Genomic DNA, 15388 nt, shown 5'->3' on the forward strand with positions numbered 1-15388 from the left:
CACACACACACACACACTTATTTTAACCACAAAGAGAAAAAATATGTCATTTATGTGAAACAGAAAGTCTTCGTGTTAGCTGAAATAGACCACATGAAGAAAACAAGTATCTCACTTTATCTTACATGCAGAATCTAGCATTTGTAAAAAGATAGAAATGAATAGAAGGCTACTTGGAAGAGGAAGAAGAAAATGGGAAGGGAGATAACAGAAGCCAAGGGAAGGAGTAAAAACTATAGCAGTACATAATATATATATGTATATATATGTGTATTAACATGTCCAATGAAACTGATTATGTTGTATAATTAATATACATTAATAAAAAAAGTAGGCAACTGCAGCAGAATACTGATGAAAGCTGAAAGGTGAACTCCATCCATCTATGCTATGGATCATGAAGGGTATCAGAGGGTCCTCCAGAAAAAACAGAGTAAGTTCACACATATGTATATATTTACCTTTGCTTGCCTGGCTTATTTTACTCAACAGAATGTATTTATTCTCTCTCTCTCTCTCTCTCTCTCTCTCACACACACACACACACACACACACACACACACTTTATCAAAGGATAGACTCAGGAAATTATGGATGTATTGTGGGTTCGCAGGATGAAGATCTAAAAATGATGGACAAACAAGAGCTATAAGAATCACGATCACTGAGGGGAAGTACAGAGGATTTGGACATTGGCTTTTACAAATCAGCTAAGGTAGTTCATTCCCAGTCCTGACTGGAGGCCTAAAGGAAGGATGGAGAATGGGGAAGAAAGAAAAGAGTTTTGAAAATACTCATCTCAGAGGACGGGAAGTAAACTGAGCCAGAAGCACACTACAACTGCCTGGCACGCTCTGGACAGAACATGAATCCTTTATTGCTCTTTCATAAACCACTTCGGAATGGAGTAAAAGTACACGTCCATCACTACTGATTCCTAGGTACTGGTGGATATGTTTATCCTGGGGGAAATATCTATTTATACTGTATTTTTATTTCCTTTTTTCAAGTTCCCAAAATATTTTTATGGAAACAAATTAATAAAGGTGGAAGTCAGTTAATAAAACTGACAGTGAACCTGTTATTCAAAAAGTAATAAAGAAATGTCTATTTCCAAATGAGGCTTAGCAAAGGAAACAGTGCTGTTTATATCAAGGAAAGTCCAAGAAAAAGCTTGAAGTACTGAAAAAGCAAACAGGCATTGATGTGTTAGTTATAATTCAGTGAAGCACCCTGCACTCGGTGTTTATGAAATGCACAGCAGAGAAGCAAGCATGTCATTAGTAACCTAAAGACAACAGCTCCAGTAAAAACAGCTACCAGAGAGACTCATGGGAGCAAACACCTGAAAGGCCTAGCTTCACTAAGGACAGCAGTGAGTGTGGAATTACCCAAAGGCACTGTTGCAAGCCCTGCTCCTCACAAAGAGGCAAGGCTATGCCCGAGTGTCTGGAAAGAGCACTAGGTTTTGTTATGCGAGGATGAAGGCCAAAGCCCACACTTGAAAGCACACTAGTTGTAGAATACATCTTTACCATGATTTCCTTCCAATGTACGTCTTAAGACATTATAAAGCACTGAATGGACACCCGCGGATCCCGGCCCGCAGCAGCTCTCTGCTCCCAGACCCGGTGAGAGAGAGACCCAACCGCCTGGTCAGGTGGGCACTCCTGAGGCTGCAGAGCGGAAGAGACCACCAACACTGCTCACCCCTGCCCACATCCCTGGCCCAAGAGGAAACTGTATAAGGCCTCTGGGCTCCCGTGGGGGAGGGCCCAGGAGCGGCAGGACACGTGCCTGAGACACCGCCTGAACCTGAAAGAAACAGACTGGATAAACAGTTCTCTGCACCCAAATCCTGTGGGAGGGAGAGCTAAACCTTCAGAGAGGCAGACAAGCCTGGGAAACCAGAAGAGACTGCTCCCTGCACACACATCTCGGACGCCAGAGGAAAAAGCCAAAGACCATCTGGAACCCTGGTGCACTGAAGCTCCCGGAAGGGGCGGCACAGGTCTTCCTGGTTGCTGCCACTGCAGAGAGCCCCTGGGCAGCACCCCACGAGCGAACTTGAGCCTCAGGACCACAGGTAAGACCAAATTTTCTGCTGCAAGAAAGCTGCCTGGTGAACTCAAGACACAGGCCCACAGGAACAGCTGAAGACCTGTAGAGAGGAAAAACTACAGGCCCAAAAGCAGAACACTCTGTCCCCATAACTGACTGAAAGAGAGGAAAACAGGTCTACAGCACTCCTGACACACAGGCTTATAGGACAGTCTAGCCACTGTCAGAAATAGCAGAACAAAGTAACACTAGAGATAATCTGATGGCGAGAGGCAAGCGCAGGAACCCAAGCAACAGAAACCAAGACTACATGCCATCATCGGAGCCCAATTCCCCCACCAAAACAAACATGGAATATCCAAACACACCAGAAAAGCAAGATCTAGTTTCAAAATCATATGATCATGATGCTGGAGGACTTCAAGAAAGACATGAACACACTTAGGGAAACACAGGAAAACATTAATAAACAAGTAGAAGCCTACAGAGAGGAATCGCAAAAATCCCTGAAAGAATTCCAGGAAAACACAATCAAACAGTTGAAGGAATTAAAAATGGAAATAGAAGCAATCAAGAAAGAATACATGGAAACAACCCTGGATATAGAAAACCAAAAGAAGAGACAAGGAGCTGTAGATACAAGCTTCACCAACAGAATACAAGAGATGGAAGAGAGAATCTCAGGAGCAGAAGATTCCATAGAAATCATTGACTCAACTGTCAAAGATAATGTAAAGCGGAAAAAGCTACTGGTCCAAAACATACAGGAAATCCAGGACTCAATGAGAAGATCAAACCTAAGGATAATAGGTATAGAAGAGAGTGAAGACTCCCAGCTCAAAGGACCAGTAAATATCTTCAACAAAATCATAGAAGAAAACTTCCCTAACCTAAAAAAAGAGATACCCATAGACATACAAGAAGCCTACAGAACTCCAAATAGATTGGACCAGAAAAGAAACACCTCCCGTCACATAATTGTCAAAACACCAAACGCACAAAATAAAGAAAGAATATTAAAAGCAGTAAGGGAAAAAGGTCAAGTAACATATAAAGGGAGACCTATCAGAATCACACCAGACTTCTCGCCAGAAACTATGAAGGCCAGAAGATCCTGGACAGATGTCATACAGACCCTAAGAGAACACAAATGCCAGCCCAGGTTACTGTATCCAGCAAAACTCTCAATTAACATTGATGGAGAAACCAAGATATTCCATGACAAAACCAAATTTACACAATATCTTTCTACAAATCCAGCACTACAAAGGATAATAAATGGTAAAGCCCAACATAAGGAGGCAAGCTATACCCTAGAAGAAGCAAGAAACTAATCGTCTTGGCAACAAAACAAAGAGAATGAAAGCACACAAACATAACCTCACATCCAAATATGAATATAAAGGGAAACAATAATCACTATTCCTTAATATCTCTCAATATCAATGGCCTCAACTCCCCAATAAAAAGACATAGATTAACAAACTGGATACGCAACGAGGACCCTGCATTCTGCTGCCTACAGGAAACACACCTCAGAGACAAAGACAGACACTACCTCAGAGTGAAAGGCTGGAAAACAACTTTCCAAGCAAATTGTCAGAAGAAGCAAGCTGAAGTAGCCATTCTAATATCAAATAAAATCAATTTCCAACTAAAAGTCATCAAAAAGATAAGGAAGGACACTTCATATTCATCAAAGGAAAAATCCACCAAGATGAACTCTCAATCCTAAATATCTATGCCCCAAATACAAGGGCACCTACATATGTAAAAGAAACCTTACTAAAGCTCAAAACACACATTGCACCTCACACAATAATAGTTGGAGATTTCAACACCCCACTCTCATCAATGGACAGATCATGGAAACAGAAATTAAACAGTGATGTCGACAGACTAAGAGAAGTCATGAGCCAAATGGACTTAACGGATATTTATAGAACATTCTATCCTAAAGCAAAAGGATATACCTTCTTCTCAGCTCCTCATGGTACTTTCTCCAAAATTGACCATATAATTAGTCAAAAAACGGGACTCAACAGGTACAGAAAGATAGAAATAATCCCATGCGTGCTATTGGACCACCACGGCTTAAAACTGGTCTTCAATAACAATAAGGGAAGAATGCCCACATATACGTGGAAATTGAACAATGCTCTACTCAATGATAACCTGGTCAAGGAAGAAATAAAGAAAGAAATTAAAAACTTTTTAGAATTTAATGAAAATGAAGATACAACATACTCAAACTTATGGGACACAATGAAAGCTGTGCTAAGAGGAAAACTCATAGCGCTGAGTGCCTGCAGAAAGAAACAGGAAAGAGCATATGTCAGCAGCTTGACAGCACAACTAAAAGCTCTAGAACAAAAAGAAGCAAATACACCCAGGAGGAGCAGAAGGCAGGAAATAATCAAACTCAGAGCTGAAATCAACCAAGTAGAAACAAAAAGGACCATAGAAAGAATCAATAGAACCAAAAGTTGGTTCTTTGAGAAAATCAACAAGATAGATAAACCCTTAGCCAGACTAACGAGAGGACACAGAGAGTGCGTCCAAATTAACAAAATCAGAAATGAAAAGGGAGACATAACTACAGATTCAGAGGAAATTCAAAAAATCATCAGATCTTACTATAAAAACCTATATTCAACAAAACTTGAAAATCTTCAGGAAATGGACAATTTCCTAGACAGATACCAGGTATCGAAGTTAAATCAGGAACAGATAAACCAGTTAAACAACCCCATAACTCCTAAGGAAATAGAAGCAGTCATTAAAGGTCTCCCAACCAAAAAGAGTCCAGGTCCAGACGGGTTTAGTGCAGAATTCTATCAAACCTTCATAGAAGACCTCATACCAATATTATCCAAACTATTCCACAAAATTGAAACAGATGGAGCCCTACCGAATTCCTTCTACGAAGCCACAATTACTCTTATACCTAAACCACACAAAGACACAACAAAGAAAGAGAACTTCAGACCAATTTCCCTTATGAATATCGACGCAAAAATACTCAATAAAATTCTGGCAAACCGAATTCAAGAGCACATCAAAACAATCATCCACCATGATCAAGTAGGCTTCATCCCAGGCATGCAGGGATGGTTTAATATACGGAAAACCATCAACGTGATCCATTATATAAACAAACTGAAAGAACAGAACCACATGATCATTTCATTAGATGCTGAGAAAGCATTTGACAAAATTCAACACCCCTTCATGATAAAAGTCCTGGAAAGAATAGGAATTCAAGGCCCATACCTAAACATAGTAAAAGCCATATACAGCAAACCAGTTGCTAACATTAAACTAAATGGAGAGAAACTTGAAGCAATCCCACTAAAATCAGGGACTAGACAAGGCTGCCCACTCTCTCCCTACTTATTCAATATAGTTCTTGAAGTTCTAGCCAGAGCAATCAGACAACAAAAGGAGATCAAAGGGATACAGATTGGAAAAGAAGAGGTCAAAATATCACTATTTGCAGATGACATGATAGTATATTTAAGTGATCCCAAAAGTTCCACCAGAGAACTACTAAAGCTGATAAACAACTTCAGCAAAGTGGCTGGGTATAAAATTAACTCAAATAAATCAGTTGCCTTCCTCTATACAAAAGAGAAACAAGCCGAGAAAGAAATTAGGGAAACGACACCCTTCATAATAGACCCAAATAATATAAAGTACCTCGGTGTGACTTTAACCAAGCAAGTAAAAGATCTGTACAATAAGAACTTCAAGACTCTGAGGAAAGAAATTGAAGAAGACCTCAGAAAATGGAAAGATCTCCCATGCTCGTGGATTGGCAGGATTAATATAGTAAAAATGGCCATTTTACCAAAAGCAATCTACAGATTCAATGCAATCCCCATCAAAATACCAATCCAATTCTTCAAAGAGTTAGACAGAACAATTTGCAAATTCATCTGGAATAACAAAAAACCCAGGATAGCTAAAGCTATCCTCAACAATAAAAGGACTTCAGGGGGAATCACTATCCCTGAACTCAAGCAGTATTACAGAGCAATAGTGATAAAAACTGCATGGTATTGGTACAGAGACAGACAGATAGACCAATGGAATAGAATTGAAGACCCAGAAATGAACCCACACACCTATGGTCACTTGATTTTTGACAAAGGAGCCAAAACCATCCAATGGAAAAAAGATAGCATTTTCAGCAAATGGTGCTGGTTCAACTGGAGGGCAACATGTAGAAGAATGCAGATCGATCCATGCTTATCACCCTTTTTCAAAGCTTAAGTCCAAGTGGATCAAGGACCTCCACATCAAACCAGACACACTCAAACTAATAGAAGAAAAACTAGGGAAGCATCTGGAACACATGGGCACTGGAAAAAATTTCCTGAACAAAACACCAATGGCTTATGCTCTAAGATCAAGAATCGACAAATGGGATCTCATAAAACTGCAAAGCTTCTGTAAGGCAAAGGACACTGTGGTTAGGACAAAACGGCAACCAACAGATTGGGAAAAGATCTTTACCAATCCTACAACAGATAGAGGCCTTATATCCAAAATATACAAAGAACTCAAGAAGTTAGACCGCAGGGAAACAAATAACCCTATTAAAAAATGGGGTTCAGAGCTAAACAAAGAATTCACAGCTGAGGAATTCCGAATGGCTGAGAAACACCTAAAGAAATGTTCAACATCTTTAGTCATAAGGGAAATGCAAATCAAAACAACCCTGAGATTTCACCTCACACCAGTGCGATTGGCTAAGATCAAAAACTCAGGTGACAGCAGATGCTGGCGAGGATGTGGAGAAAGAGGAACACTCCTCCATTGTTGGTGGGATTGCAGACTGGTAAAACCATTCTGGAAATCAGTCTGGAGGTTCCTCAGAAAATTGGACATTGAACTGCCTGAGGATCCAGCTATACCTCTCTTGGGCATATACCCAAAAGATGCCTCAACATATGAAAGAGACACGTGCTCCACTATGTTCATCGCAGCCTTATTTATAATAGCCAGAAGCTGGAAAGAACCCAGATGCCCTTCAACAGAGGAATGGATACAGAAAATGTGGTACATCTACACAATGGAATATTACTCAGCTATCAAAAACAACGAGTTTATGAAATTCGTAGGCAAATGGTTGGAACTGGAAAATATCATCCTGAGTGAGCTAACCCAATCACAGAAAGACATACATGGTATGCACTCATTGATAAGTGGCTATTAGCCCAAATGCTTGAATTACCCTAGATCCCTAGAACAAACGAAACTCAAGACGGATGATCAAAATGTGAATGCTTCACTCCTTCTTTAAATGAGGAAAAAGAATACCCTTGGCAGGGAAGGGAGAGGCAAAGATTAAAACAGAGACTGAAGGAACACCCATTCAGAGCCTGCCCCACATGTGGCCCATACATATACAGCCACCCAATTAGACAAGATGGATGAAGCAAAGAAGTGCAGACCGACAGGAGCCGGATGTAGATCGCTCCTGAGAGACACAGCCAGAATACAGCAAATACAGAGGCGAATGCCAGCAGCAAACCACTGAACTGAGAATAGGTCCCCTATTGAAGGAATCAGAGAAAGAACTGGAAGAGCTTGAAGGGGCTCGAGACCCCAAAAGTACAACAATGCCAAGCAACCAGAGCTTCCAGGGACTAAGCCACTACCTAAAGACTATACATGGACTGACCCTGGACTCTGACCCCATAGGTAGCAATGAATATCCTAGTAAGAGCACCAGTGGAAGGGGAAGCCCTAGGTCCTGCTAAGACTGAACCCCCAGTGAACTAGTCTATGGGGGGAGGGCGGCAATGGGGGGAGGGTTGGGAGGGGAACACCCATAAGGAAGGGGAGGGGGGAGGGGGATGTTTGCCCGGAAACCGGGAAAGGGAATAACACTCAAAATGTATATAAGAAATACTCAAGTTAATAAAATAAAAAAAAAAAAGCACTGAATGCTGATGTTAAGAATTGACTTGGAAAATAATGAAAAGTTTGATGGTGGATCCTTGTAATTCTTGTAGGCATTTCCTGGCCTAGAACCTCTTGGCGTAGCCCCAGCAGTGTATGATGTCATCAAGCTCAGAGCCTTTGCTCTGGTCTTGCCTTTACTCGCTGTTGTTTTTCCCTCCACAGATCATACACCGACTGAATTCCATGCATCTTTTTATACAAGACTTCCTTTGGCAAGGCACTTTCACTGTATACTATCCTAGCACACTACACTGTCTGTTCACTGTGTACTATCCTAGCACACTACACTGTCTGTTCACTGTGTACTATCCTAGCACACTACACTGTCTGTTCACTGTACACTATCCTAGCACACTACACTGTCTGTTCACTGTGTACTATCCTAGCACACTACACTGTCTGTTCACTGTGTACTATCCTAGCACACTACACTGTCTGTTCACTGTGTACTATCCTAGCACACTACACTGTCTGTTCACTGTGTACTATCCTAGCACACTACACTGTCTGTTCACTGTACACTATCCTAGCACACTACACTGTCTGTTCACTGTGTACTATCCTAGCACACTACACTGTCTGTTCACTGTACACTATCCTAGCACACTACACTGTCTGTTCACTGTGTACTATCCTAGCACACTACACTGTCTGTTCACTGTGTACTATCCTAGCACACTACGCTGTCTGTTCACTGTACACTATCCTAGCACTACACTGTCTGTTCACTGTACACTATCCTAGCACACTACACTGTCTGTTCACTGTACACTATCCTAGCACACTACACTGTCTGTTCACTGTGTACTATCCTAGCACACTACACTGTCTGTTCACTGTGTACTATCCTAGCACACTACACTGTCTGTTCACTGTGTACTATCCTAGCACACTACACTGTCTGTTCACTGTGTACTATCCTAGCACACTACACTGTCTGTTCACTGTGTACTATCCTAGCACACTACACTGTCTGTTCACTGTGTACTATCCTAGCACACTACACTGTCTGTTCACTGTACACTATCCTAGCACACTACACTGTCTGTTCACTGTGTACTATCCTAGCACACTACACTGTCTGTTCACTGTACACTATCCTAGCACACTACACTGTCTGTTCACTGTACACTATCCTAGCACACTACACTGTCTGTTCACTGTACACTATCCTAGCACACTACACTGTCTGTTCACTGTGTACTATCCTAGCACACTACACTGTCTGTTCACTGTGTACTATCCTAGCACACTACACTGTCTGTTCACTGTGTACTATCCTAGCACACTACACTGTCTGTTCACTGTGTACTATCCTAGCACACTACACTGTCTGTTCACTGTGTACTATCCTAGCACACTACACTGTCTGTTCACTGTACACTATCCTAGCACACTACACTGTCTGTTCACTGTGTACTATCCTAGCACACTACACTGTCTGTTCACTGTGTACTATCCTAGCACACTACACTGTTGTTCACTCTGTACTATCCTAGCACACTACACTGTCTGTTCACTGTACACTATCCTAGCACACTACACTGTCTGTTCACTGTACACTATCCTAGCACACTACACTGTCTGTTCACTGTACACTATCCTAGCACACTATGCTGTCTATTTTACTCATCTTAAACCGCACAACTGTACAACAATCCATTTGTGATAATGCCTCCAAAGGTGGATAAAACACTCCCCATTATAATTCAAAAGTAAGTACACAGGGTTCATGTAAACACAGCAGCTATTTAAAAAAATCACTGTGGTAAACAAATTTCTTCAAATGCAGAATTTAACTTATCAGTAACGACTGATCTAGATTTCTAAAAATAAGAATGTTTTAAAGATGTATTTATTTCATTTATATGAGTGTTTTGCCTTCCTGTACCACATGTGTGTTGAATGTCCCTGGAGCCAGTGGTAGACATGAGAGACCATGGAGCTGGAGTTACAGATGTTTGTGGAAGCTGAACCAGGACTCTCTGCAAGAGCAGCAACTGCTCTTAACTGCTGGGCTGTCTCCGCAGTCACTACCAATTCAGTCTTGAAACCAAACATCTTTGCTACGGAAGCGCTCTGTTATATCTTTGCTGCAAGTGATCCTTTTTGACCTCATACAGTTACTAGCTAGACATAAAACAGGTATTCATGGAAAAACAGAGAGGAAGCGGGTAGCGGCAGATTCATGCCTACGTGCTGAATGGAAATCAGCACTTACCTTCCTTACAGCCTCTTTCTCAAATTATAAAGGAACTGGAAGATCATTCGATAGGAAGATTTACCTTGCTTTACATCAGCACTTTGTGCACCTTCTGACAGGTAAGCGTGTGGCAGTGGATATGAAGAAAACATTGGCCAAGGATACGGGTCGTCCCCCTACACACACAACAAATAACATGAGCTGGGCTAACATACTGAACCTTAGAGTATCATTCATTTTAACTGACTGTTTTCTTTGCTCATAAACATCTTGTCCAATTACTCAAAATTTATTTGCTATTATAATCAACTATTCCTAAATGGCAATAAACAAAATGTAATAAAAATTTTAAACAACTTGGACATATGATAACTTATTTCTGTGACTATGACTGATTATGGAATTGTTTTTTTTTTCATTAAAAGAATACAATGTTTAAGTGACCCTGTATTTTCTTTTGCCCCACAGACTTATTTTTCTTCTACCAATGATTTTTAGCTCATCTTTTCCAGGCTGGCAGTCAGAAAGAAAGTTCTGATGGATAACCTCCTCCATAAAGACCATATGGACTCCGTAAGGCAAAACAAGAGTAAATACACAAGAGTTAAGGATCATGACAAAGAGAAACTTAAAAGTTCAAATACTCAAGGACACACAGAACAAAGACAAGTGTGTAAGAAAACAATAATCTATTGCTCTTGCACATGCCCTGGCAACTGGTGATCTGTTAGAGACAATACTATTATTGTGAATGAGTTTATCTGTTTTGTAGTTTGCCAATCAACAAAAGTGGAATACCGGTGTGTAGTCGGTTGGAAAATCTTGCTTAGTGCTCTAAATGTGTCAAAATATTTCACTCACCTTCTCAAGCATCCTCGGGGGCAAAATCCGCTCCAAAGGTCCACCAATGAGATTAATCCTTACAAGAACATGATTTCTCTCCACTGATAATCCATCAATTATAAAACTCCTGAAAGAGAATATACAACCATTTTGCTATCTCCTTAAATGAATATGGTTTGATTTTTACATCATGTCACTAGATTGCAAAGAAACACACACATATATACATATATACACACACATACAGACATACATAAACACATACATAAATACACATATAAACATATACATATACTCACACATACATGTACACATATATACTACATACACACACATACACATATACACACATACACACAGAGTGAGAAACAAAAAAGTATCTGCAAAATATAATGGTCATCAGCATATTTACAGTACAGAAGGCTACATTCATTTTATAGATATATTTTATAACTTCTTTGATAAAGAGGAAACAATTGATAGTTGACATGAAACTAGTGAGATTAATAAAAATATTTCCTTGATAAATGATCCTATACTTATAGAAATGAGATTAGGACCCATATTATTTCTCAAGTGACTGAACTGTATCATTAAGAAAACTCCTCTTGGGCTGGAGAGATGGCTCAGCCATTGAAAACTAGGCTGACAACCAAGGGGACAAAAGCTTTGTCTGTGTTCGACAGTGGCCCCAGACTACAACACACTAGGTGCTGTTGTGCAGTTTCTGCTGCTGCCGCTGTTTCCTTTCAGTATTAAACCTCAACATCAAATGAAATATCCTATAACTGTCCATGACCTGGGTAGGAAGGAGCTATACTACTATCTATGTTCTGAATTACAGACATCAGAGCAATGACAGCTACTACCTGTGTGTTCTATAAATGTCAACAAGATTGAGGTAATGGCAAGTGTGATTTATTAGTAGGGGAAAGACATACAGCTCACTTGGCAGATAATCAGGATGCATAAGTATAAGCTGACATAAATAGGAAACTGGAGACGGGGTGGCTCTAAGAGAGATATAAAACCAAGCACTGTCTTCAAAGGGTCATTGAAGAAAATGATGGGATTTTGAGAGTACAACGACTGTGAAAACTTAAGAAAAAAATGCTAAGACAAAAGGAACAAATGTTACATGTAGTACTCTCCGAAAACATATACCATTATCTTTCTGGGACATTCATGCTTAAATGGATGGTTACTACTGTGTCATTTAAAGATAGTAATTCTGCCAGAAAGTTAGTTTCAAGTAATTTGTAAGGCGACTTGCTGACTGTATCACTCTAATGTCCTGTTGGTTATTGTGGTGTGGTTGTTGTTGTTGTGTGTTTGTTTATTCTAACCTGTGGTTCTCTGAGGTCTCAAAGGTGTTTTCTTCCTGTGCATGTAATAACATGCTGGATACTTGATACTGAGCCTCCAATAAGAGAAGGGCATCCAGATCACAGCACACCACGCTTAGTAACCTACAGAGAGAAGAGAAGGAGCAGTCATGTAAAGTACAGTGTGGACATTCTTCAGATTTCAAAGTAATTCCTGAGCCTGCGACACCAATGTTATACAAATATCTACACGGTTATTTCACGTTCCTTTCTATTTTGAGTCTTACTCTGTAGCCCAGGTTGGCCTGCACACTCACTTTGTAGCACAGGCTACTCTCAAGCTTGCAGCAATCCTCTTGTCTCAGCTTCACAAGGGCTGGAACTATAGCCACAGGATATCATACTGACCTCTCAGATTTATTTTAAAGTATTTACAATTGTAATCTCGGCTTCAGAAGTTATTCTGAATGTTTAATCCAGATTTTTCGATCTGGATCTATATCACCACAAATTATGAGTACATTCTTTGTAGCCAGGTTAGGTGGTGGGCACCTATAATCCTAGCACTTGGAAGGTTGACACAGGAAGAATGCCATAAATTTAAGGCCAGTTTGGAATATAGAATATCCTGCCCCCCAAAAACAAAAACAAAACAAAACAAAAAACAATAGCAAAAAAGAAACAAAAAGACAATAGCAATAACAACAAAGAAGGTTCAACAGTTACCTAAAGAGTCGTCAGGGAACATTACCAAATCCATTACAACTACAAACTACCATAAAGTTTTTCAATAATTAATTACAGAAGGAACGATGAAATGATGATTTTGCCATTAATCTAAGACATTTTTGCTCACTAAATGGTAATGTGAAAATGGCAGTATCAAAATTGTTTTTCTCGAAATGAGAGGCATTAGGACATCAAATGGAAACCTCAGAAATCACTGACTCATTCGACTCGCACCTTTCAGTAGATGGGAATTAACACAGAGACCCAGAACTCGACGATGTGCGGAGCCCGAGAGACTGTGGAGCACTCGATTCTATCAAAGCCTTTCTCAAGATTCAGGGTCAAGAGAGAACAGGAGGCAGAAAGAGTGGATGAACCAGAGGTGATGGATAACCCCAAGGAAACAGGGCCTTCTAGACACAACAGGACTGAGACTCTGGCAGCATACACAAGGCCTACACAGGTTCAAGCCAGACAGGGTCCCAGCACTGAGAAGGGAAGTAGACATGGGCTTCAACCCTAACCAAGGAGTTATCCTTAATCGATACCCATTGCCAAAGGGAAAATTTGTTTTCTCCAATGAAATATCAGTGGGTATGTCAACCACACTTCAGGGCAGGCCTCATGGGCTGGAATGGATGAACACCACAAAATGGACTCTGTATTTTGCTGTGTGCTTTTTGTTTTGTTTCCTCTTGTGTTGCTGGTGGTTGTTTTTAGTTGATCTGTTTTGGATCTTTGACTTTTGTTCTCTTGAAAGAAAGAGATAGAACATGAAGTTAGTTGTGTAGGGCGGTGGGGGAAATCTGGAAGGAGGTGGGAGAAAGGAAAGAATATTATATATAACAAATTCCTATTGTTTAGTGAGGGATATCTCCTTAATGAGTTGTTAGCCAGGGAGACACCCAAAGTTTCCCAAAATGATATAGAATATTGCTGTATTATGACTGCTACATGGACGTTCACTAAACTATCACTACCTTTTCATGTCTGTAGAAATGATATGAATTTCATATCTTGGCACATCTGCATGTTTTACTTATTCAAAGTGTACATAAACATTAAGATTCTTACAAAAAGATAGTTTTTCAGTGACATTGCCTAGCACTTGGCTACAATGATTCACAAGATATAGAACCAAAGCAAGGTCCACCAGGACAGTTCACTCAACTTAAGGAAGTCAAGAGGTGATCTGTTGCTGCTGTTTAAACTCAATACAGATGGAGACACACGAAAGACTAGATGTCTAGGTAAAGACTGAACTGCTCAAATCCAAAACCACGGAGAAAAGAAGAAAGGGGTAAGTAATGGACAGCTTTAAACACAAAGCAAGCTCAAGGTTAGCTAGTGACAATTAGAAAAAATAGCACATAAAGCAGTTAAGGCTGGGTACAATGATCTTCTCGTGAGGATCTGAGGTGAGTCCTCAGAGGCTATGTAAAAAACAAAACAAATAAAGGACAGCTCTGTGTGGTGTTGCCTGCGATACGGTGGGGCCTAGAGAGAAGAAGAATGGAACCCCTGTAAAAACCTAGAGAGAGGAACATTAGGAGAGAGAGCTGAGAGAGAAGTGGGGGGAGGGAGAGAACTGCCACTGCTGTGATGTATGACATGACAGGAGGCCTGGGGACTGAAACCCCCCAAACTTTTTGACTTCTGTGGGTTTTGAGGAGATGGTGAGAGGTCCTCCATCATGTGATTTGGTCTGCCACAGTCTCTGTGACAAGAAGCTGGGCACAAGGGTAAGAGGATAGATTTATCTTCCATGTACAGGGATTGGGGACACTGGGCTTGTATTCCCGTCCCACCTGTAAGCTCAAACCTTCAAAGCAGTGGCCTCTCAGGTGAAGAGGAGTGGAGCTGAGAGGCAGGTATTTCGTAATAAACACATGGGAACTCCTAGCGGACTGGACATGTGGTATCAAAGGAGGAATCAAGGATGATAGGTGATGCTGAGTTCAAACAAGGAAGAACTTAAAACCTTTTTCTTCTTTCAGGCTACTGAATTGATGGTGAATGTGACCATCAATCGCACTCTCAATTAACATATGAAAGGAGAGGGGGCAATGAGGTGATTCATGTGAACAGGAGAAACCCTATTTATGAAAAAATTCAAGACTCAACCAAATCCTCACTTGACAACGAAGACTTAAGGCCAACAGATGAGATAAGATTTTAAAAATCATGCAACCGTTGGTAGTTTAACAAATTGAACTACACAATAAATCAAAAGAGCTTTAGACTGCAACCAAAT

The 15388-nt window shown here is 40.5% G+C and overlaps 1 protein-coding gene across 6 annotated transcripts in view; it reads right to left on the reverse strand.

The window, feature by feature from the left end:
• The window catches only part of Tbc1d32 (TBC1 domain family, member 32), a 230881-nt gene that overhangs the window by 78456 nt on the left and 137037 nt on the right, over positions 1-15388 (reverse strand). For all 6 annotated transcript variants that reach the window (XM_039099304.2, XM_039099306.2, XM_063279629.1 and 3 more), the window contains 3 exons: positions 12427-12549; positions 11099-11207; positions 10320-10413 (listed from right to left, as the gene is read on the reverse strand). In XM_039099304.2, coding sequence (XP_038955232.1) covers positions 10320-10413; positions 11099-11207; positions 12427-12549 — 326 coding nt within the window. The remainder of the gene's footprint in view (positions 1-10319; positions 10414-11098; positions 11208-12426; positions 12550-15388) is intronic.

This window comes from Rattus norvegicus, chromosome 20 (assembly GCF_036323735.1).
Source record: "Rattus norvegicus strain BN/NHsdMcwi chromosome 20, GRCr8, whole genome shotgun sequence".
Taxonomy (NCBI): Eukaryota; Metazoa; Chordata; class Mammalia; order Rodentia; family Muridae; genus Rattus; species Rattus norvegicus.